This window comes from Glycine max, chromosome 13, assembly GCF_000004515.6.
Source record: "Glycine max cultivar Williams 82 chromosome 13, Glycine_max_v4.0, whole genome shotgun sequence".
Classification (NCBI taxonomy): domain Eukaryota; kingdom Viridiplantae; phylum Streptophyta; class Magnoliopsida; order Fabales; family Fabaceae; genus Glycine; species Glycine max.
In genome coordinates this window covers 30,453,927-30,479,820 of record NC_038249.2, presented here as the reverse complement: position 1 = coordinate 30,479,820, position 25,894 = coordinate 30,453,927, and the positions used below count along the sequence as shown (strand labels likewise).

Here is a 25,894-nt window from a genome sequence, read left to right as displayed (position 1 = left end):
AAAGTAATCTATCTTGACGATGTACTTAGCTTTTTGTTTTACATTTTTCTGATGTTACAATCAAAATATGTATTATTTGACAAAAATATGTTTATGGATAAAAGATACATTTCTCCATCGGTGCTTCAAAAAGTGAGGAAGTGGGGAGTTAAATAAAGGAAATATAAAAATATAACTTAACAGTTCACAAATTACAATCACGTGTTTACCAAAGTGAAAGGGGAAAATACCACGAGGATTTAAGAGAACAAAGTGGAACGTGGCCACGTGGGTATGGAGCCCATGTGTGATAGTGGAGGCATGATGGTTACTACAACGGTTGACCACAATTGGTAGATGATGTTGATGGCTGGTAGTCCATGGAGATCGAGAAGTAAGGTAGGGGAAGAGAGAAGGCATAGATAGCAATCTAACATTGTTAAGCACTAAAGATTAATTTTCACAAGTATTGCTTGAAAATTCATCCATTTTCAGATAACAATCATTTATAAAGCTAAAATTGGAGGAGATCCAAAGTATCAAGATGCATATAAACATTAAAAATAACATTTTTTTATTTTAAAAAAACTTTTCCACTTGTCTATTTTAACACCATTCCACTTCCTCTCTTTCTGCTTTACCACCAACACCACTTTTTTAATACTTTTACATTGCACTCATATCAGAAAATATAGTGATTAGTGAGGCTCTTTGCTCAAGGTTTTCATTGCCACAAGCTCAGCGCATTCTCTCTGTGTTAATTTTGAGGATTTTCCCGACTGATCGATCACTTGCGTTGCTTGTTCTTTATTCAAACAAGTTGGGCAAACCAAAGTCCAGTTTTTAAAACTATTCCTTCTGTTTCCAAAATTTAGAAGATAATTGCCAACAACACTCAAGTGATTGAAATTCATATGAATTCTAATAATTTGGAAATGAAACTTACCAAATAAAAAATACTCATACTTAATGTTTTTTTATCAATAATTATTCATTATTAATTTTTAAATTAAACCCATTATTTTTTCTTATCTCTTCTCCTTTTACCATTCAACTATTCTTATAACTCCTTACCGTGACCTACATATTTGTTGGTTACTAAAAATGACTCATACTTAATGTGACCTACATAAAAATGAATCATACATAATCTCATAGGGAGGATGCAAGGTACGACTTACGAGATGACATTAATCTAAAGGCTCACAAATAATGGTCAACGATAGATCACTTATTTGTTGGACCACCGTAGATGCCCCCGAAACATAATCCCAGAAATAACATCAAAATACTTTGGAAACATAATCCGAAGCCAACTCGTTCTTTCACATAAATTTGAGCAATACTTGTCATCATAGAAATTACACCCAAAAGGTTTCGTTACGCTAAATGATATTTTGAAAAAAAAATTTACCAGGAATTATAAAGAACAGTGTGGTTAACAAAATGGGCAGTTAAAGTCATTCCTGCCTTTGACCAGGACCTTTAAAAATCGAGATACTAAACCATCGCAGTCTGTATTACAAAGATGAGACAAGAAAAAACTAAATCAAAGAAATTCTACCGGTTTAAATATAACTCGGAAATGCCTAGAAACCTATTAAACAAAAATATAAGCCACAACTGATTCATGAAACTCTAATCAGAAGGATGCCATTTTTGTATCAGTGGTCCAATCAATGTCTGAAACCCAGGTGCAATTGATGGTTTAAATAAAATGATGAGCAAAGTTTGCTAGGCACATCATAAGTGCTGTAATCATTAGAACAATATTAACATCGGCAAAAGGGTGTTTGCTATCATCATTCGCATGTGAAAAAAAATTACCATCTAACTGTCACCAAAAAGAGGAACACTTTCCTACAGGAAAATTGGTCAGCTATGACGAACTATTCAGTGGCCTCAACTACACCGTTTCTGTACAATATTATGGACACAACCCTAATCTACTCACCCGAAGTGGCTGCTTCATCCTGCGCTGGTGTTGCAGTCTGGTCTCCCCCTAGTGTTGCAGTCTGGTCCCCCCTAGCACGAGGTTTCCGAAAATATTTGCCAAGGAATGATTCAGCAAGGTCAGGATACTTCTTGCTTATATAGTTGGCCAAACACTTCCGGTAGGAAAAGTCTTTGCTTTGACCATCTTTACAAACCACATAAAAGCATCTACTTTCCTGGAAGCTACTGTGTTTGTTAACCTGTGCAAGTACTCCCAACATTAAATCCAGCATAACATAAAGACAGACAATTATTTCAAGTTTCAATGCAACCCATTATCCAAGAATGGATAAATAGATGATGTATTGCATATACAAAAACTGACAGATGTGCAAGGAAATAGAGAAACCAAAATAAACCATCATTCAGTACACAAACATTGGAAGTTTAAGAAAGAAACGTGTTTATCTAGGGCAACTATGATCATATCAATCATAAATAAATGCAAAAGATGTAAACAGAGTTGGACGATACCATGACATAATCAATTCCAGCACCCATTTTGGTTTCTTTATCTGGGTGGTGCTCAAAGACATTCTCAAGTACAAAAAGTTGATCTTCAGCAGCCAGTGGATCCCCATCACTGTACCTTCAACAGGAATTTAATAAAAATGCTCCAGGTTATGATACAAAATTCATAGAAGCAGAGGGAAAACATACAGAAAGCACCCAAGGCTAGGACAGAAAGTACAGCCAAAGGGAACAGTGGATTTGATTAATAACACAAGCTTTTATCAGGAGCAAAAATCAAAGTAATAATAGCTATATTGCTAATGGTATCTTCTTAAAACCAAAAAAATAACTTATAGAAAAATTGTGGTGGAAGGAGAAAAAAACTGTTGAGCAGAAACAAATGTTCCTAAAATGGAAGGAATGACACCTTGTGCTTTCAAATTATGCTACTTGCAATTTAGTGTAGGTAAAACAAAGGTGACAATAAAATGTCCAGGCTTAACTTGAGCATAGATATTGTATTATAACAGGAAAGGAAAATAGACATCATGATTTCTTCTAGCCAAGTCATTATATTAGATAGTATTTACTGCCACGAGTAACTTACCCCTGTTGTTGCATGATTCGTCTGATAGACTGCATAATGGGTTCAATATCCTTCAGAACATCCTGCTCCTCAGATGAGTAAATGTCCAATCTCTGTCCAGGTGCTCTAGGCGGGCGATTCCTATTTTTCCAGTCACCAGCATTTGAACCCCGACCTTGCGAACCTTCAAATCGATTTTTCTTAAACGAGTCTCTACCTTTTCCCCACTGAAAACCTTTCTCATTTTCTGAATTAGCTGAAGCAATATGTGATTCCCACCCCTGTGAACTTGAATTTTGATTTGACTGATTATGGGAATCCCATGCATGACTTTCTGAAGACTTGGGTTTTCCCCAAGTGGTATTGCCAACTTTTGATTCAGCTTTCCAATTGCCAGAGTTCCAAGCATCCTCTTGGGGCTTTTCTGATCCACCATCTATTGTTTCAGCTTTATTTCTCACCCATGCAGACCCAGAATTTTCACCCCAAGCACCACAACCAGAATTATCTTTTTGGGTATCATTCAATTTACCCAAGCCCCATGAGTCATTCTGCACATTTGCAGATCCACCAGCTGGTATTTCAGTCTTGTTCTTTCCCCAGCTGGACCATTCACTAGATTTGGTAATTGCCAGATCTGTTCTGTTGGCACCCCAATCACCAGAGCCAGAATTGTCTTCTTGGGTAACTTTGTCTTTCCTCTTACCAGAGCCCCAAGAATGTTGCACATTGTCTTCTTGGGTAACATCTTTCTTCTTTCCCCAGCCCGACCATTCATTAGATTTTGTCTGATCTGCTGCATTTGCATCCCAAGCACCAAGCCTGGAATTGTCTTCTTGGGCAACATCAGCCTTCCACTTACTGGAGCCCCAAGAATCTTCTTGAACTGCTTTAGATCCACCAGCTGGTATTTCAGACTTGTTACTTACCCGGGCAGACCATTCATTAGATTTAGTTTTTGTCTGATCTGCTGTGGTGCTTGTATTCCAAGCTTTGGAAGAATCTTCTTGAACTGCTTTAGATCCACCAGCTGGTATTTCAGACTTGTTACTTCCCCAGGCAGACCATTCATTAGATTTAGTTTTTGTCTGATCTGCTGTGGTGCTTCTATTCCAAGCGTTAGACTTGGAAGAGTCCTCTTGAACTGCTTTAGATCCACCAGCTGGTATTTCAGACTTGTTACTTTCCCAGGCAGACCATTCATTAGATTTAGTTTTTGTCTGATCTACTGTGGTACTTGTATTCCAAGCGTTAGACTTGGAAGAGTCCTCTTGAACTGCTTTAGATCCACCAGCTGGTATTTCAGACTTGTTACTTCCCCAGGCAGACCATTCATTAGATTTAGTTTTTGTCTGATCTGCTGTGGTGCTTGTATTCCAAGTGTTAGACTTGGAAGAGTCTTCTTGAACTGCTTTAGATCCACAAGCTGGTATTTCAGACTTGTTACTTCCCCAGGCAGACCATTCCTTAGATTTAGTTTTTGTCTGATTTGATGTGGTGCTTGTATTCCAAGCGTTAGACTTGGAAGAGTCTTCTTGAACTGCTTTAGATCCACCAGCTGGTATTTCAGACTTGTTACTACCCCAGTCAGACCATTCATTAGATTTAGTTTTTGTCTGATCTGCTGTGGTGCTTGTATTCCAAGCGTTAGACTTGGAAGAGTCTTCTTGGTTGACAGTTTTCCCCCAAGAATTCTCTTGGGCAGTTTCAGATCTACCATCTTTGTTACTACTTGCCCAACCTGACCACTCATTGGTTTTTGATTGAGTCTGATTTGAACTTACATCCCAACCATTGGATGTTGAACCATTCAGTACTTCAGGATTCTCTTCAAATACAGCTTCAAAACCAGAGTTGTGTTGTGGGGACATGCCCAAGTCCATATATTCTTCTTCCAGCAAATCATCAATATCTTCACCCAAACAAGCATCAGTTTCTTCTTCCCCATTGGTTACACTTTTCACCATGTGAAGAAAACTGTAAACATCCATCCCTTCAATTTCATTTGATTTTATCTGCAAAAGAAAATGTCAATATTCAAATATTGTTTACAAAACTCCAATTCTAATCAAGTCCAATATTAAATCAGTATTATCAAATACCTCACTTGAATCCCAAACAATGTCAAATTTTGATCCTGTACCAACTGCCACATGTTTACCCCAGGAACAGGAGGCAACTATGCTTGACAGAGAATCAGTATGGCATTTCTCAGCAGCTCTCTCAAAACACTTTTTAGGTGTCTGCATAGTCACGTTTACAAAGTAAGAATAATAATAACCTGATACATCTCATGATTACAACAAGTAGCAAGCAGCAACTTACAAAGAGTGTTGCATCTGTGAACGGTACTTGTATATTTAATTGACGAGAGAGAGCTTTATATCCACCTGTATTAAAGCCAACCAAGTTCCCACCACATGTCATACTACTAGCTAACAGAATTAGATGCTCCCTAAGTACACCTTTCGCCACCATTTTCACAGATGCTGCAACACGCTGCAGGCAGCCACAAAAGGATGAGATATGAATAAAAGGTGGAGTCATAATGGGTGGCTACTAAAGATTGGATCATGATCAAATCTTTCATCAAACAAGAAACAATAATTAATGATATATCATTTGCACATTTTCTCTTAGGAGAAAATTCCATGAAGAGAAAATAGAAGCATACAGAAGAAAAATATATTCAATAATTGATGATAACAATTGGATCATGTCATAATGATCAAGATTTCATCAAACTAGACACAATAATTCATATCTCACATTTTCTCTTAAAAAGAAGAAAATTCACTAAAGACTAAAGAGGAAATATAAGATAGAGAAGTCATAATGGGAGGATAACAAAACTTGTAAACCAAAGATTATGAAATAGGGAGCAATACTAAGCATGCAGCGAGCCTTTCCAATCATAAAAGATACATGTTAAAAATAAAAATATTCCTGAAGACATAAAAGCACAGCTCAGAGATGACATAATTAAAAATATATTCCAAATCAAACTTAGAGACAAGTGTAAACTGTAAAACAAACCTCCTCAATGTTATGAACATCACACTCCAAAACACACGAGAACAGCAAAAGTTGAATAGCACCATAAACACAAAGGTTTATTTTCAGTTGATTATTTTCCTTATATTAGAGTTAGTTATAATATTATGATAGAAATACATTTTCCAGTTTTGTTCTGTATGTTTCTGTTTGGGCCTTGAGCCCTTCGGTTTGTTTCATTTCAGGTGCAGTCTCTTTGCTGCCCTCAGTTCTGTCATAGTGTCATACTGTCATCTGTATATAGATGATTCATTTCATTGTAATAAATTGATCATTAATAACAAATTCAGTTAGCTCAAAACCCAAATGTTTCAAAAGAGTAGCATATTTGTTTTTAATTTATTCAGTTATTTCCTATTGCTACTAGGCAACAAGGTTATTATTCTATTCTTACTACTTAAGTTTTGTTTTTTATAAGCCAATGTAAGTTGTTAGTTCTTGTTAGAATTACTAAGGGTATGCTTGGGTAATCAACTTAAAGGAACTTCTAAATGCACCCTAAGACTAGGACTTCTGAAAAGGACATTTTAAAATAATTGAATTACTCACTAAGAAAATATATCAAAAACTCAGTTACAATACAAAACTATAAATGATCTTTAGATCTAAATCTTCACATTTACACTTAAAAGATGTTGGGATAACCTAAGTACAGGTTCCCTAGCTCCCAACCCTATGCTTCATACCAGAACAAATCCCATGAAATTGGATATCTTTGTTTGTGAAAAAGTTGCTAAAAAAGATTTAGTTGTTTGTCATGCTCCATCACAGAACCAATATGATTACATTCTGACAAATGCCCTTGGAACCACTCGCTTTGCTAACCTTTGCAACAAACTTGGAGTAGTAGATTATGACAACGTAATTCCTCGCAGTCAAATCTCACCCTAGGGATTACACTGGGAATGTTAGACTGAACTATACCTAGCTTTCTGTTAGATCATCTTAGTCAAATACCACCCTTGGGATTGAAGGAGCAATATTACACTGAATTGTACCTAGCTTTCCGTTAGCCTTCTGTCAGTTATTAGATTGTTTACAGTTATCACTAGGCAGTCATAAAGCGTGCAGCTAAAGCTCGGCCTATATATTGGTTCTGCTTGTACCCAATATATAGACATAATATTCAGAATAAAAAACTTGTTCTTTCTCTCTATCAAATTTCAAGCATGAAGTTTAAAGTTGAAACTATACTGTTACATGCATGAAAGCAAAAAATGCCAACAGAATCAGATCAAATGCTCTTTCAATAAATGAAAAACACTAAGTGATGATGCTAAAAGCATCCAACTATAAATTACTGCTGATTATGACAGTTGGAATGTACATTAAAATAAAATAAATTCACTTTTAAAAATTAATGAACGAGGAAATACACAGCATAGACACTAAAGAGAGGAAATATGCTAAAGATCATAAGCATAAAGAGCAAACAGCTAACATTATGTTCAATATATTCTTTAGAAACTCACCTGAATCGCTTGATCAAAAGTACATGATATCCCCAGTAATTCCTGAATCTGCTTAATAGCGTAAGGGATGGAACGCCTGGTATCAATCAAGTGAAGAACAGGAAGGCAGGAATCAAGTACAATTCTCCAAGCATCGCCACTCTGCTTGACAGCTTCCTCCTCAAGAACGATGTCAAGTGCCAATTCACCATTAGATGATTTATAAGGGTTTCGGACCCATGTGTTTGTATCTGGACTAACCCAGATTATACTTGCAGAGCTAATGCGCGGGTCTCCTATTTATTTATGAGGGTAAATCAGAAGCATTACTAACAAGAAAATACGTGACATGAGTATTCATGAATCATGATTATAAATGCAACAAAACATGACAGGCCACAAATAATTGCAGAGCAAATCACATCTGAAAAAAATAAGTAAAAGTCAATTACAATCTAGATTGTGAAGCATTAGCATTTGAATGCAGGACAGGTCCTCTATCAACTACTTTGTTCTTTCTTTGAAAGACAATGGGATTTCTGATAGTGCCTATGTTGGCCAGTGGTAAATGTTCCAGTGCTTGAAGAGAATGGTCAAAGACTTATGGGAGCTATCTTCCGAGCACACCATCATGATTTTATTATTAAGGAGAGTACTAGTTACATAAGTTATTTATTTAAAATGGGCCAGTTTGTTTTAAATTATGGTGTCTGATATTTTGTTTCTGGTTTGCTACTTGTAACAGCCATAACCTTAGTAATCTTTACGAGAGAGAATATTAGAGTATTAGACCTTGGAGTCTTGTTGAAGTAGTGAATTTGAATTGTACTAGATTGTAGTATTGTACTAATACTTGACCTAATTATTAGAATAAATAAGACTATATGACCATTAAGTTAGTGAATTGTGGCACATCAATTAAACCCCACATTAATCTCTTTTCCACCTCACCTACAAAACCGTAAATATAGATTTAATGAAAAAAGAAATAGAGTACTTCCATTAAAGAAATGATAGCAAAGAAAATACCTTTGATTATTGTTTCGAACAGAACAGGGCAGATATTTTCAGACAGGACCTTTACAGCATTATCTAAATCACTATCATGATTCTTTAGCCAAAATGTTAAACATGGTGCAGCAGGATGTGAAGATGAGCAAGACTCACTGCCAAGATGGAACATAGATCAGAAAGTGATATAGACTAACAAATAAACTGCAATAATCAGAAAAAATAGCATGTTATAACAGTGACATAATACATATAAAGGCAATGTACAAAAGCTTTGACTTCTTTTTTCTTTCCTTATTTGGATCAACAAATTTAATACGTAGGAATAGTGAAGAAAAGAAGATAAGAAATTGTCATAAAGAAACCAGAGAAAATTTCATTTTTAATAGTCTCCGAAACAGAAAGAAAAACCATAGTTTTTCCAAGGACAATACTGAGAATGTGGGACACAACATACAAGGGTTACATCTCAGCAATATAAGATTCAGAAACTCAACAGATATGGTAACTGAGTTTCTTGGTGTAAATATCAGTATACCACATGTCACTAGTAGACATTAGGGATTTGATCGTATGAGCATTTAATCGAGATTCTTTCATATCAGCATATTGTTATTATAAATACACGTGTGATCTGTTTCAGACACAATTACATAAAACTGATAGTTGGGGGTACCTGATGATATAAATACACATTAAACATGATGACAATCATAAGACTACACCCAAACTCCCCAGTTTTAACACCAAGTCTAACTCCCAGTCCCAGACTCGAGTGTAAAATCACTTACCTCATGATCAATAAAATATAGATCTTGTATCCTAGAAACAACAAAGATTAAGCACTTCACAGTTCCTCTTATGATCAGAAAGGACTGTCTGGCCTCTTAAGAGTTGTCATTTCAAACTTGTATAGACAATGGGCAGCTTTGTTATGTTTTCATTTTCTTTTTTTTTTTTTTGCTCAGCAAAAATAGATATATATTAAAGTGAAATAGTACCAGAGGTACTAGAGATACAGCTATTGAAATAAGTATGTAGCTGGTTCCTGTGAATACACAGACCCAAGCTATTACCCCTGTAGCTATTACATGATTATAGACCACCCCTCCCCACCTAGCTAGTGAAAGCTTCCTGTATGTTTTCATTTTCTTGTCTGCCTTTTACTTTGCTTTTAACATCAAAATATTTCCAGATTACCATTTATGCAACACTATTTTTAAAAGGAACGGTGTGGTTTTTTTTTAAAAAAAAAATGAAAAAAAAAACACTTCTAGCCAACTACCAAACATACTGCAAACAAAACTTACTTCAGGGATGGATGAATAATTAAAAATGGATGACCGATTATCAAATGCAAAAGGAAAGAACTAAAGATTAACCTAAATGATAATTCAATGTTCTTCAAATATTGATTAACTTTCTTTTTCCGACTAAAAGACTTGAGTCTTTCTAGGCATTTTTCAAAAACATTGGCCATGCTGATCTTCAGCTCCTCTAACATCATCTGTTCAAAAGGATATTCTAAGTTATTAAAACATAAATAGTAATTACAATTACAAATAATAAGAATAATTCAAAATCAACAAATCTTCTCCCAGGGGGAAAAGTCCAGAGGCATGCAAAAATGTTCAATCATGTTAGTTTATTAAATTTTGTTAACATTACAGGGTTTTGGTAGAGAGAGAGGATAGAGAGAACAGAGACAAAGTAGAATGGAATTGATATAGATCTGACATGATGTGATTCACAACAAAATAATGATAATGTGTTCATAAAAATAAAGCAGTAAACCTCATGTACTAATCATATAATCCTAACCAAGGAAAACAAAACATGAGATATTAGTAAATATGGAAAGAAAGAAAAATGGGAAGAAAGTTCTAAAAGATAATCTCTATGATACACTAAAATATTCTAATATACAATCTTGATATTATTAGATATTCTAAATAGTTCTTAGATACTCTAAAGATATGATCAAGATTTTAATGGATATTTTCATAAATATTATATTCTAACAAGTTGCATATAATGAAGGAATTTTTTTTAGCATAGTTGCCAATGAAAGTAGGCAGCGACATGTAAATGTTCTCAAATTGAATGAAAAGGAAATCCAATAACCTCATCCAGATAAATATGACCAACAAGTCCAGCATCAGTTTCAGAATTTTCCTTTTGAGTTCGCTGTTGTTGGTATCTGTGGATAAGAAACAGGACCCCAAAAAATTAAAATAAACTCATTCTTCAATAATATAAAATATCACGACTTACTCAAATAATGCAAAAGACTATGGTTAACCAACCCCAAACAAAATCACTAGTAGATGAACAATAGACAACATACTTGAATTTTATTTTTCTTAATAACTAAAAGATGTGTAGAATAAAGTTAATAAGTATAACATTAAAAGAAGAAACTTACTCAATAATGAACTCCACAGCTGCATTCTTGAGACTGACTTTTCTCAATTGATTTTTAACTGAATATGCTGCATTTTCTCGGCAACAACTCCCTCCACAATCACAGTCATTCAAGTACAAAATGACACGCCGATCAACAGGTTCATTCCTAAAATTAACCTTGCAGAGTAATATTTCCTGAAGATATAATGCATAAATAAAAAATTCAGGAAAAAAATCATTTACTGAGATATTAAAAACAAATAACATTCATTCACTACAAAGAAATGTCTACCTTCATCAACTCCCATGAAGAGTTGCTATTAGGACTAGCATCAAGAACAGCCTTGTAAGCAGGATTCGACATAGCAGTTGCTGCCAAGACACCTACAGGCTCACCAGCAGGGAATAAGTGCTCAGTTTTGTCTCCAGCTTGTATCCCATATTCAAACTGGATGATGGAATTACTACAAATGTTTCTGACAGTTCCATCATAACAGATAACAACATCCCGAAGGATGGCCATCAAATTCTTAAAGAGAGTTCCTGGTTCAGATAATCCTCTTGAAGAACGCACCATTATTTCCCTAGTTGAAATTGAATGCACCATCTCTTCATATGGATCCAAACCATTAAAAAAACACCCTTTGAGCAGTCCATACTCAGCAGAGGGATAACCATCCCCATCATAACAACACTTTGCATGAAAATGTGATGCCACATCATCTACCAATCCCTTTGAGTAGAATCTTCCCCTATCAAAAAGTTGCTGCCCTAAGAACCCAACCTGCTGAACAACCTTATCAATAGTAGATTTACTCTTCGAATCAATTAAATCTCCTAATTTAGTCGACTTTAGAGCAAAATTAATGATAGGAAGTTCAACATCTTGAATGTGCTTCTCCAGTTGCTGCGCCACCAGCTCATTGTATAAGGACCTCAGCTGATACAGCAGAGAAGAAGCCTTTCCAATGCTTCTTCTTATTATCCTTTTGATTGCCCTGGATATTGAAAACTCTTCCAGGCTAACACTAAACCCTTCCGCAAATAAGCTTTCCATCAAAAAGGGTTGCAATACATCGAAGAATTTAAGTGCCTCCATGGGACCCTTGCCAAAGAAAATTGAAGCTGCTATTTCATTTATGGTTGCAGGCAGAGCATCCCTGCTGAAATCAAATTCTAAGATTTCACTCTGCCTAATCAAATATCGTCCCCCAGTGCAATCAAAACCCATAGGTAATGCACCCTGTAAAATTTGGATGGAAGTCCAACAAGCATCATCAGAACTGGCCTTGAGCAAAGCAGGCCGAGGCAAAGGAAGCAAAAGAAACATCGCCAATTGATTAGCTGCCGCTCTACCCAAAAAACATCTCTTGACCAACATCTTCAGTGCCAACAATGAGTCTGTGGATAACTGTAGGTTCAAATTACCACTGTGAGAGCTGAGCAGCTGATTCTCCACAGCAAATAGCTCCACAACTTCAGCTTTAGCAGCAAGTGACTGCGGATAAAACAGATGGACACAGTCACCATCAAAATCAGCCCCAAGCGGTCCACAAATTAAAGGATTAATCTTCACAGTGTGGTCTTCATGGATGTAAACATAAAGGGCTTGTAAGGAATGTTTGTGTGTTGTAGGTGGTCTGTTGATGAAGACAATATCCCCATCCATAATCCTCCGATGCACTATCTGACCAGGCTTGAGATATATGTGCCCCTTAGAGCCCTCCCTGAGTGAATAAGTTGACACACCTTCCTTGTAGGTCAGGCACAAATGTTCATCAACCAACTTCTGTAAATATCTGATGTTGTGGATGTTAACTCTCTCCTCAAATGTTATCCGCTGGGCAACTTCAACCGGAATTCCTACTTCATTTATCCTCTTATAACAATCTCCAGTAATTACATTCCGGGACGAAAAACCTGAACCCTTTCTTATAAATAATGTCCTCATTTTCTCAAGCCATGCTTTTGTTGAGGATGCAGTAAGCTCTTTATTGACCCCAAAATGTGTCTCTATATCACGTGCTGGCTTAGAAGTGCCCCTAATTTGAAAATATTGATCAACCACAGACTGCAAATCATTTGCTTCCACGTGATGAGACTCGAAATTTGGTTCACCAGATCTAGAGCTTTTTATGATTTCAACCTTCCTGAGCAATTTTCTGAGAATTGTCATGGAAGGATCCTGCAAAGCAACATAAATACACCACTTACCAATGTGCACTATGGCCAAAACAAAATCAAGCTCATAAAACCAAAATATGAATACTCGGATGAGAAAATCAAAGAGAAGAGAGTTTCAATAGTCTGTGCAATTTATTTTACATAATGAATTCTGAATGGAGTTTTCATATATTTATACATGTACTCATGGTTCAGAATTTTACAGCAGAGCCATTATCAAGTCTGGTTTAAACTTGGGCAGTTACACTGTTGTAGCATATTATGATAACAAAATAAACTATAACAGAATAGAATTAGCATAATAGAGAGCAAAAATGATAAGTAAGACGTTTTCTGATACAATAATATGTTCATTTTCTCACCGACGACATGACACTGGCACCGTCTGAAACTTCTGGCACAGACAAGCAATTTGGTGGCACCGGAAGATACTTCAAAACATATCCATCTTGAGGAAAAAATCCTTTTCCAGCAAGCTTTTTTTTTGTCTCTATCGGAATTCTCTTAATAATTTCCATTGCCTGATAGATTTGTTGAGCAAAATATTAATCAAAAGGCAAACAACAGGTTTCAATAGAAAGATAGTGAATTAAAAATAAATAGCACACAACAATTTGCCTGAAACTCTCAATTACGGACCATCGTAACAGCCAATCAAAAACATTTCAGGAGTCAAGATTTCAATCATTTAGAAAATGCAAATGCCAATTCTTGTGGTGTAACGAAGCAAATAAATAGAATTGTCAAGATAAAAATATAAACAACATGGAATGGGTAATTAAACCACGAGAGAGATCATTCGTTGTATATATATAACTGATACAGATCATTCCATATGGAATATCCTTTAAAATCAAAGAAAGGTAATGTCAAGGACAAAAGAATAATAGGGATATATATATATTTAAGAGAGAAAGAGAGAGAGAGAAACATAAAGAGGCCTAATAAAATGAAGGAAGTACATAAAAAAGGAGAATTGAAAAAATTTAATAAATCGGGCAACCTGTATGCAAACAAGTAAAAGCAACAGCCAGTTGAGAAGTAAAGTAAGAAGATGGGTTAGTAGAAACTAAACCTCACAAGGAAGCAAGGCTCGAGTTTCATCACCCTCATAGCGATAGCCATATTTTTCTAAGAAACTCCAAAAACCATCATGAATCTTGGATTTGGATACTTTCAGCGCCAAATAACAAGCCCCGTCACTTGTTTTAACTTCCCGAATAGAAACTAGAGCAGCATTAACATCCTAAAAGGAAGAAATAAATACCATGAACCTTGGAAATGGAATTTTACAAAAAAAAAAATAGCAGATTCCCATATATAACAAATTAGCATCAATAGCAAACAAAATTTAGCCAACTCTGATAAAGAAACTGAAGCATTAATTATGAACCAAGACAAAATCATACAAACCTAAACAGAGGATAATGCACAGCTAAGTAAACCATGAAATAAACCGGGGAAGAGGGGGAGGGGCGGAAATAAAGTAGATGGACAATCTTGAGCCAAAAGGTGTATTGTGGTAAAAAATAAAGATAGTGAAGATAAGATCTTAAACAGTAGGATCAGGACGGGGGGTTATACAAGCAAAATGTGAGACCATAACATAGATCATAAGATTCTACCTAGAATAAAATGCATACATACACATGCATATAAATTAGAATGTCTTATATTCTTAACATAGCATGTATAAATGGTAGAATAAATTATAAACAATACTAGGAGGCAGGAACTATTTCAAGAATGTAAGTCTGTATGCATATTGAGAAAGGATATTATGCAATTTAATCATACTAACCTGGCAACATGGAGATATTAATCTTTGTGCTAAGCCACTGCTTGAAGCTGGAAACTGAAAGGTTGTGAGCCAGTAAGATCAAGCACATATAATGGCATTAGATGAAGCTTTTATCCTTGAATTAAATCTAACTAAAATGTATGATGCCAGGATTACTAAAAAAATATTAAGACAATTAACAACTCTCATTCAGGAGCCCTTATCTTCAAAATATGAGGTCAAGAATTCTTTTTCTTAAAAAAAAGGTCATGAACAACAAAATTGTTATAATTTAATTAATTTAAATGTTTCCTAGTGGATCTTAATTAATTAAGAGATCTCTATTCTACACAATAGCAGGCATCTTTACCCATATTTATTTTAAAGGTGCATCTACAAGCACTCCTTGTACATATAAACTCAATTATAACATTTTTGTTTCCCCAATCACCCTTGTGCGGCCTTCTTTAAAGAAGTCAAACTTCTTTTTTGTTTCACACATTCTGCATATCACTTGTCTGCCAATACTCTATATTAGTTTGAACTGTTTTTCTAAATTGATAATCTCTTCTGTGTATGACATGACAATATTCCATTTGTCAATACCTTGGTTTTCCTCATTTTTAAGCAATTTAAGCAGACCACGCTCAGCATCCGTTTCAATTCACTGATATGGCTCGGATGGTATATAGGAACCGGTAGTTCCACATATCCAAAATGACCTGAAAAGTAATATCAAATTACTTCATTTGAAATATATCTCTTTTTACCATTTAAAAGAAAGTACAGAAAAGGAGCAAATAACAAACCTTCGCATTTTCCAACTTCAGAGGTACCACAAGATTCACATCTGCCAAATTCAAGGGGCAGCCCAAGGAATGGATTTGACAGCTGACTAGCATGACTAATTGAAGACTCACTAATGGATGCTGTACACTATCAAGATGAAAGCAGAAAATTACCAAATTGATCAAAACTATTCAAATATTGAATAGGCCATAACATCAATTTATATTCAAAAAATGTAATTAATTCTAACAAAGAGAACTTTTGATTAGAAAAAAGTGATGGTCCACTAAATTTAATCAAAACCAGACATGCACACGCAACAAGATCAGAATTGAGAAAAATAAAATAAAACTATGACCAGTAAACAGTCATGATATATACATATGTGTGTGTGTATAAGTTAATTTCAAATATTCAATCAATAAAAATAAAATAAAAACAGACCATACGTCTGAAACAACATGCATAAATTTCAACTTTTTGAGAAAAGTCACAAACAAAAATAATAGTCCAAATAAGGTCATCAGAAAACGCTACAAAAAAAATTCTAGCATGTATTTCCTAAGATCCAAGCAGGCCATCCTTCATCCTTGGCACTGCCACTAATGACTGATCATAACAGCATCGTCCAAACTTGATACAAGGTTATCTCATTTGAGTTAATTAATAAAACAGATGCTAACTGAATATTGCAAAGACTTCAACTGCTTGGTGGATCAGCCTTTAGTCATACAATTTAACTAAAAAAATGAATGTATTTTGTGCTTACAATTTCCTGACGTGTAGCCATACCAAATTTGATCCCAACAACGGTCCCATCTAAAACACTTGAAGGGGGATTATCCTCCATTACTTTCGTGATCAATTATAGTGCCTGCTGAATGATAACTCAAAGTTACAGTCATTACTTGTAAACCTAACAAAACTTCAACAGAATTACAGAGGAAAAGTAATTAAACAATCAATGAAACAGAAAAATACTACAAAGGTAACGCAGTGTAACTTTAGGGAAACATTATAGCACCTTTTCCCTTTACAGACACTTTCACAAAATCAAGCAAATAAAACAAGTCCGTAGAATGAATACATCTGATATGTCCAATACCAACTGACCACCATGAATGTCTGAAGGGATTACTAGATATCACAAATGTTTAGCACAATTAGAACTTTCAAAAATCAACTTATCAAGCACCTCTGGTACTTTGCTAATATATATATACTTATTTTGGCTGATCAAAAAAAAAAAACTTATCAAGCACCCAATCAAAGAGGTGATGCTTCCATTCTTGCTAGAAAGTACTATTGCCTTAAAAGCACTCCCCACACAAACAACCAATTATGTCAAAGTCAATCCTCAACCAATTCCCGATCAAGGCATTTGAAAAACAGAGAAATCACGCTGAAATGGTTAATTACTCACAAGTTGCAACCACAACTACATTAGTAATTGTAATCATTATTATACTCTAAAAAATTTACTCCTTAGTTATGGCATTAAATGGCTTTACACGCATAAACTCTACCAATACCCCATCCAAAGTTATGCAAGCTTATAATCACCCAAACCAACTCCTTAAGCGGGCAAAAAAAAAAAAAAACGCTCACTACTTCATCCAAAGCTACCTTTTCAAACTATGGCATTAAATGGCTTTACACACAAACTCTAACAATGCCCCAACCAAAATCATGCAAGCTCTTAAAACGGGTAAAAAATAAAATGCTCTCACTACTTCATCCAAAGCTACATTTTCAAATCCTGTTTCACCACAAAAAAAAAAAAAAACTGAATTCAAAACTTTTTTTAAGAAAAAGTGGTTGGTGACATGTTCAACAAAACCAAAACCAATAAAAAAATAAAATAATAAAAGGAGAGAGACAGAGAGAAATAAAACGAACAATGGCATGAACATTTTCCCTAAAAACGAGTACATTCTAAGAAACAGAGCAAGTCAAACTAAAACCCAACTACGATCACAGCAAAAACAAACTCAAAAAACAAAAAAGCGAGAATGAAAAGGAAAAAAAAAAAACATGACTCTTCTTCTTCGACCTGATTCTTACCTCAGGAGCGAAACAAAAGCTGTTCAATTCGAGCGTCTCACTTAGCTCACCGCAAAACCCTAGAAAATGCAAAGAACCTACGTTAAAAAAAAAAAAAAAAAAAGGAGCAAGCCACAGAATCAGTACTGAAAATGCGTTTGCATGAAAACGGAAATGCAGAATAACACAAACGCAAAATCTAAGTACATCATTACACGAAACCGATCGAAACAACAACGAGCGTGAGAGAAAGAGGGTTTTCGGAGAGAAATGGAATGAAGTGAGTAAGCGAGTGAGTGTGAAATGAAATGAAAAATTAAATTTTTTTTTTCTCTTTTAACAAAAACTGGGGAATTTGGTTTTATTTTTTATTTTTCTAATTTGCCTTTTGCGCTCCATGCAAAGAGTGTTGTTGGAGCCTGGGTTTTGGGGATGAAATGACGAGTTTACCCTCGTTGACTCAGCTTTTGTTACTGGTGGAGTTGGGGTTTTGATTGGGAATTAGGCCTTGGATAGGTAAAAGTGAAAAAGAGGCACACACAAAATTTGTGTTTGGGCCAGCTCAACCTAGTCAATCACTTTCTTCATAAATGAAATTAACTTAGTTAAAAAAAATCACCTAAATAGGGTGGTTAGTTAGTAGATTTTGTATTCACATAATTAATGGGTTTAGGGGTGGGATTGTATATAAAGACCAATTTTCTTTTTGAAAAAATATTCGACCAATATTGATGTATATGAGTAAGTGTTTGTTTGGAAAGAAAGAAATAAGTAGATATTTTAAATATATATTATAAAATTAGTAAAATATAAATTTAATGAAATGTATATTGAACTCTTTTTAAGAAATTATAGGAGATGATTTTGCTCAAATTTGGTAAAATCACTACAAAATACAAAAGTTAAGTTCTATTTTTATAGTATGTTAAGAACCATGTTTTCTTTCTTTAAACAAACTTCTCGAGAAATGATTAACATGTTTTTATTGGTTGAGATTGTTGTTCAAGTTTGGCATGAAGCTGGGACTATGGCATATTACTTGTCCCTTCGTTCAAACAACAGAAGGAAATTTTATAATGTGATGTTCAATATACTAAAAAATTTATCTAATTCTCAGTTGTCTCTGATATTTCTACAACTTTTGTGTGTATTTGGCGTAGGCAGAATGAAAAAATGTGGGATAATGTTACCAAACCACCCATGTCATCTATTCAACTGGTTAAAGAATCAGTTTCTAACTAGCAGCAAGTTTGTTTTTCTAGGTGCAATGTTGATGCATGCAGCCAACATCTTACTCAGTGGGAGAAACCTATTTATGGTGGTTGTAAATGCAATGTTGATGCAACACTAACACTGTTCAAAGAAAATGGGTGTTTCAGATATGGTATTACAACTAAATCAGATTAAAGCAGTGACGAATCCAGAAATTGGAGGCTGCAATTTTTTTTTCCTTTATAATTATTTAAATGTCTAACTTTTAATAAATAATAATTTTTAAAAAATACAATTTTTACGCATAAAATTAAAGCTGGTTTTTTTTACTAAATAATAATAACAATAAACACACAATTAATTTCACACACAATTTTATATTAGTTATTACTTTAAATATTAAAAAAATAACAAATATAATTAATTTTACATGATTTTACACTAATTAATCTTAATCACAATTATAATAATAACATACAAAATTAATTTTATATAATTTTATACTAATTAATTTAAAAATATATATGATTATATATATGCATTATATTTTTTATATTTAAGGAATAGGATTAAAAATATGAATAATATAAAGATATATTTAACCTTTATTAATTATACAAATTATAAAGGATTGGTTACATTTTTAGTCCCTAAATTTTTTGTAATTTTTGTATTTCTTCCCTGTAAAATAGTTTGACTAATCTTAGTTCCCGATAAATTATTCAATTCCATTTTTAATCTCTTATTATTTTTCTCCTATAACTTATGACTGTCATCCACGATAGCAAAAGATCATTATCCACGCATAAAAACATTGAGTTGGCATAACATAATGTTTTTAGTTGCTCAAGTTTAGACAATTATTTTGATCAAAGTATGTTTTTAATCTCTATCAAATATTTAAATTTGTGTTTTTCTTTAATAAAAAACAATTTTACATTAAATCTCTATAAAATAATAATTTTATTTTTGATGTTTTCTTTTAATCCTTGATAAATTAATAAATTTTATTTTAGATTCCTAATAAAATTTGTATTAGTCCCTTTTTAAAGGAACTAAAAAAATATCAAAGATAAAAAAATAAAATTATTATTTTATTAAGATTTTAATATAAAGAAAAAATTTATTAAGAACCCAAAATAAATTTATTAGTTTATCGGAAACCAAAAACATATTTTAACTTTTTTTTCTCTTCTCTTTATTTTTCTTTATATTATTTTCTCCCCCACATTCAAACACGTGTCAAAACATATTGTCAATCAGATGAAGAGATTTTAAGACTCTAACCTCCATTTAAAGCAACGTTTCAAAAACTATACTCATAGTTAAAGCAATTATGACACTAATTTAGAATTTCTTACTGAATTGTGATATAAACATATCACAATCAAATATAATTTTCCATATTACATAACAAGATATATAAAATTATAAAATTTTACTAACATTATATGCTAGTATTAATAGACGTTACAAAGAATTAGCTCACATATAAGCCATGTAACAATGATAATCCCGAAAAAAAATTACTTTAGCTTAGTTCTGCTCTTGCTTGTTTTACCTTTCTTCTTAAAAGGCGTTGGATTCAGCAATCGCCTGAAGGGGAATAAAGGTAGTCCCTGAGGCGTCCTTCGCTTCACTCTCAATCCACCTAGAGATAATGGAAATATACTTCATTATACTTGCCACTTGCATCACAAAATTTAAAATGGTAACATGCAAGTGAATCAAAGGGCAAAAAATTACAGATTTCAATAACCAAATAAAGGTATTAGTCAATGAGTGGGGTACCTGAGGCAAACTGATCAGAATCAGTGCTCACTTCACTAAGCCTTTTATCTTTCATTATAACATCTGGCAATAAATGTTTTGCAGCAGTGGAATCATCTTCCATTTTCATCTCATCAAGTTCAAGTGCATCAGTTTCCCGTTTGTCCTCCATCGAAGTATCAGAAATTGATGTGTTTAACTCCAAGACTGGTTGCTCTGCAATTTTTAAATCTTCATTTGGCAAAGCTTCACAAATCCTCCCAATTTGTTCATTTAAATTAACATCAGAACTTTTCTCATTATTACATTTATCATGAAAACCAGGGGACGGAAGGCCCTCAGCCACTGAAATAGAGTCAATGGCTGCCGGGGTGTTTGTCTCCTTCAAATTGACAGCATCAGTTGTTCCACTACATATATTATTCTCAAAAATGTTGTCACACCTCAAAATTTGACCTCTTGTTATAGCATCTGGTACGGAGTTTTCATCTTGCTCAGGACAAACAAGTATGTTGGACTTCTCAGTTAAATTGTTAGGTACATGTGTTGACTGACTTAGTTTTTCGGCAACTGGCGGGAAATTTATTTTATTGTCTCCACAGACAGGGAAAGCATTATTTGCAGGTAAGATATCCTTGATTTCAAAACCATGAGATGGAAGGCTTTTGACCACGGAAGCAAAGTCAATGGCTTTTGCAGGTTTTGATGCTTTACAGGAGACTAGAGAAGATTTTTGCATATCATCCAACAGGATATCACCTTCACCACTGGAGATAGGGTCCCACTTTAGTAACTCTTGATACCGGTCTTCCTTAGAATGAGATGCTGCATCTGATGATAAAACTTCTACTCTTATTGTCTCTTTGTAAAATCGCTTTTTCCTTAAAGAATTAGCTAAAAGAATCCTGCAAACCATTCAGAATGATATTCAGGACATCTAAACATTGCCCGCCTATAGAACCAAATGCAATAAAGGATTTTAGCAATAATCCATACCTACAGTTTTTAGAAATAGCCGCATTAGCTCGCTCCTTGGAAAGCCCAAACAATGACAACAAGTTTGCAACATCACAGGGCCCTCTAAGCTCATTCACCGTAGGAGCAGCACTAGAAAATACAATGTTTTGTCCCCGAGTCCAATCCATCAACAACTACATGTTTAACCATTGTGTAAGTTTGTACATGTCTTAATATTGTTATTGTAATCATATAAAGGTTGTAAAAATCATAGATCTTACCTACAATTGTAACAGGATCTAATGATATAAGCATGGGGTTCATAAGATCCTACTCTAATACGAAAGCAGAATCCAGAAATGGAGTAATGAGAATAGTAAGATAAAAGGCAATGTGAATCAAAACAATTTTTTTGTGTCAAAGTCTTGTAATTACAGTTTTTTTATATATTATATAACCAAACTTGACTAGTGACTACAGAAACTAATTAGTTCCTTCCAGTCCACAAGGAATCTCTTTACCTACCATGTTCACACTGGCTTTTAGCTTAACACAATGTCACAATCAACTAAAGTTGTTAAGTATATGCTGATTCAAATTATTCAATCACATCCAGAGCCTAACACAAGCTTATATAGATCATGCTTGTGCTTAAAGCTGTTAATCAGACTATTTTGAGTCCCTGCTTATAAATACAGAAGGTGCATCCCAAACATACCTCCATCAAAAACAAGAACTCTGTGAAGTACAAAAATTCAATTCAAAACATAAAACCTTCCTTAATTTGTATTGTCATCCCTCAAAACTATAACAACCTATTGCTGCAAAACACATCAGCAACTCACCTTAATTCAAAACTAATACTTATGGTACAACAATTGTGTGTATGTTAGGGTCAAGGAGTTTAAAGGCATGATTGAAGCAACAGGACATTGGGGTGGTACAACTCAATCATGAGCCTAATACTTGGCAAGCGTATACTATAATGGGTAGGAATAGAAATGTTCAAAAAAAGGACAGTGAGATGTCACACTCATATTAGTTACAAGAAAGAAAGGGATATGTCATAAGCTGAGCAGAGGTGCTTTGCAATCTCTAAACTAAGGAGCTATGGTCTGGATTTGGTAAATAATACTCCTCAGTCCCTAACAGTTGGAACCTGACATTTTTATTTCATCTACAGTTTTACAATGTGATCCTACCATATGATATACCCCTATTGCAGTGTGCATAGGTTGATGAGTCTAGCAAAGGACAAAATATCAAACCTCTAGTTCAAATCCTTTAATTTAAATAACATCTGCATGGTTGAGCGAGAAGTAACTCTACTAAACAGACACCATGAAATTTATTCAAAAGCCATACATGCATAGCTCGGAAACAATATGAAAAACTTCAATTACGAGAAATAAAAGAAACAATCGAAACATCTACACTTGCAGTGAATTCACTCAACTCAAGTATATAGGGAAGCAGAAATCACCTTGGCACTGGAAATTAGCTGTCTCCTTATTTGAATATCAGCAAATAAACCAGAGTACGTGACTTCAAAACAAACCCCACGCTGCATATCAACAAGCCACATGTTAATTTTTCACCTTCTTTTTTCAGTTTTACGAAATTAAAAGGCAAGGAGAGTCAAGAACAAACCTGAGTAGCAGCTTTAACCATAGGTTGCTTCAATCTAAAGGGCAACTTAGCTGAGAAATCAATAGAGATAATATCCACCTGCAATTATTTCAACATAATAATCAGAGTTCAAAAAAGCCACTTCCAGTAATCAACAGTGTAGATGAGATTTAACCAACAAACCTCCATTCTCTCACATGCAAGATCAAACGCGATCTGATTCAAAGGCTTAACAGCGACCAGATCATAGGTTTTCAAAATAGGGTTACCCGAATTGAGGGCTTGAGCCTGGGAAGCACTATCGACGCAGACGGTGAGACGAGTGTACTGACGGAAGGGGGTGGAGAGTGGGACATGGAGTAGGTGGCGGTGGAGGTTGGCGGAGAGGGAGAGAGAGGGAAGGACGTTGAGGAGAGAGGAGAGGGTGAGGGGAGAGATGGAGCAACGGTGGTGATCGGACATGACGCCCTTGATCGTGCGGTTGTAAGCGATTCCGGTGTAGCCAAACTCCATGGCCTTCACTGCCAGCCTCGTACGGTTACCTTGCTCAGTGGGCTTGTTGGCAGGGGAAGGATCAGGGTAGGGGATGTTGAGGTCGAAGTAACCCATGATTGTTGTTGTCAGTGATGCTAGCCCTGTTAGGGTTTAGGTCCCAAAACAGATCAACTTAATGATTGATCGATAATGCAGTGTAAGGACAGTAGAATCTAATCAACAAACAGAGCGTGTAAAAAATTCTGAATTACCTGGAAAAGACTTTGGTCAGAAGCTAAGCTAAAGATAACCCCACTAAGAAATGCATCACCAGCAACCCTGCCCTTAAATTCCAGCAAAGAAATTTAGCAATGCCGTTGGGTTCCTCGGAGATTTTGCAAAGAGAGATTTACCAATTTGGAGTCTAGGGTTCCTCGGAGACTCAATGAAGGGCTCCCTCCCATCAATCCATCATCGTTGGGCCTTCAATTTGTAACCCAATTAAGAGAATCGGATCGGAAGGAGAAAAGATAAAAATGTTAAGTTAAATCATTCCGTTAATACGATTATATTTTATATGCACGTTTTATTTATTTTTTCTGGTGCAATTTTTATATGCACGTTAGAAGAGTTTATTTTAATTTTCAAGATAAAATATATGTTTGAAATTAGCATTTTGGTATACAGTTACAACTTGTTATAATAGTTCAAATAATATAATATATTATTAAAAACATAAGACGATGTATTAGTTATATATTAAGAGCATATTTAAATTTTAAAGATGAAATATATATATATATATATATATATATATATATATATATATATATATATATATATATATATAAATTTAGTGTTTGAAATTGAGTTACGTGTTAGTTTAAATACGCTGGTAGTTTAAATAGCAATTGTGATACTGGGAATAGTAGTTCCCATGAGATAGGGTTCAAAGATGTGAGGTTAGGCCTAAACAAGAGAGAAAGGCCCAATGAAATATTTGACCCAAAATGAAAAAGAGCATGTCTTGTATGGTGATTTTAACTTGTATCTTTTGTATAGACTAAACATGTCTTGTATGGTGATTTTAACTTGTATCTTTTGTATAGACTAAACATGTCTTGTGCTTAGTCTGATTTTATTGAATTCACTTAAGCTTCTTCAAAAAAGCACGTCAACTAGAGCAATTACACGAAGAACATTCTTAGAAATATGAGTTTTGGTTCTCCATGGTACAGTGGGTATTGATTGCAATGTTTTATGTTCTTCTACTTTTTCATATGCATCCTTGAAATTCTATGATAGGAAGAATGGGAAGGGTGTTTTCTCTTGTCTAAGACGGCTTTCCATACAGAATTATCCAAATTGCCAGAGCAACTTCGATGTTTAAAGACGTATTTTGTTGGTACTTCACTCTTCTTCTTTGAGCTCAATGATGTGTAGCTATGAAGTCCCAATACTTCAAAAATGAAAAAATGAGTATCTAATTCTTTTATTTGAATTTGTTTTTTAAATGTAGGACACAATTGGTATATGGCTCCAGTATGACTTTAGCCACTTTTGAAAATTTTAATTTTTAATTTTATTTTTTAACCTTGGAGGGATTTTTAAAATTAAAAAAAAAAAAAAAAGGATCATACATACGCAAAACACAACTCCTTTTATCAGCACTCGAGCATTTTCATAATTTTATTTTAACACAAGTACTATTGCATTTTATTTTATATTTTATATATACTTTTTTTGTAATTTTTTATTAACATATTCAGGAAGTGTTGTATCCTTAATATAAAAAAAAAAATGTTGTCTTCTCATATTCGTGTTGTATCTCATCTAACCTTCATATGGGTAGCCACCTCAATTAGTAGTTACTTGCATTTCCTCTCAATTCTTTGACAGTTTGAAAGGAGGATAAAGTTAATTTTATTATTAAAAAAAATAACATTAGAAACACCCTTAAAATGATTGCCAAGACCATTTCGTTCAGTAAAGGGTCACAGAAACACCATGCTATGCAAAAAAGTGCACCACCACACAAAATTGAGTGTTAGTTAACTTGTAATCAAATCCCTTCCTAAGGTGTTAAAGAATGATCCACACATTTCTGTACATAAAAAGCTT

At 34.3% G+C, this 25,894-nt stretch overlaps 2 protein-coding genes across 2 annotated transcripts; both read right to left on the bottom strand.

The window, feature by feature from the left end:
• Positions 1-1,686: 1,686 nt before the first annotated feature.
• Positions 1,687-18,138, bottom strand: LOC100785844 (DNA-directed RNA polymerase V subunit 1). Its single transcript, XM_003541543.5, has 19 exons — positions 17,939-18,138; positions 17,753-17,811; positions 16,458-16,562; positions 15,709-15,835; positions 15,506-15,621; positions 14,921-14,974; positions 14,195-14,365; positions 13,482-13,640; positions 11,228-13,120; positions 10,955-11,130; positions 10,654-10,729; positions 9,912-10,036; positions 8,548-8,684; positions 7,540-7,814; positions 5,339-5,512; positions 5,116-5,256; positions 3,035-5,028; positions 2,449-2,563; positions 1,687-2,174 (listed from the first exon to the last, which is right to left on the bottom strand). The coding sequence occupies exons 3-19, from the start codon at positions 16,536-16,538 to the stop codon at positions 1,926-1,928; spliced, it is 6,063 nt and encodes a 2,020-aa protein (XP_003541591.2). The 5' UTR covers positions 16,539-16,562; positions 17,753-17,811; positions 17,939-18,138; the 3' UTR covers positions 1,687-1,925.
• A 2,142-nt stretch (positions 18,139-20,280) lies between these two features.
• LOC100776746 (protein GAMETOPHYTE DEFECTIVE 1) lies at positions 20,281-24,296 on the bottom strand. Its single transcript, XM_003542775.5, has 7 exons — positions 24,046-24,296; positions 23,483-23,934; positions 23,321-23,398; positions 23,154-23,234; positions 21,710-21,864; positions 20,735-21,618; positions 20,281-20,594 (listed from the first exon to the last, which is right to left on the bottom strand). The coding sequence occupies exons 2-7, from the start codon at positions 23,906-23,908 to the stop codon at positions 20,470-20,472; spliced, it is 1,749 nt and encodes a 582-aa protein (XP_003542823.1). The 5' UTR covers positions 23,909-23,934; positions 24,046-24,296; the 3' UTR covers positions 20,281-20,469.
• Between the last annotated feature and the right edge of the window lie 1,598 nt (positions 24,297-25,894).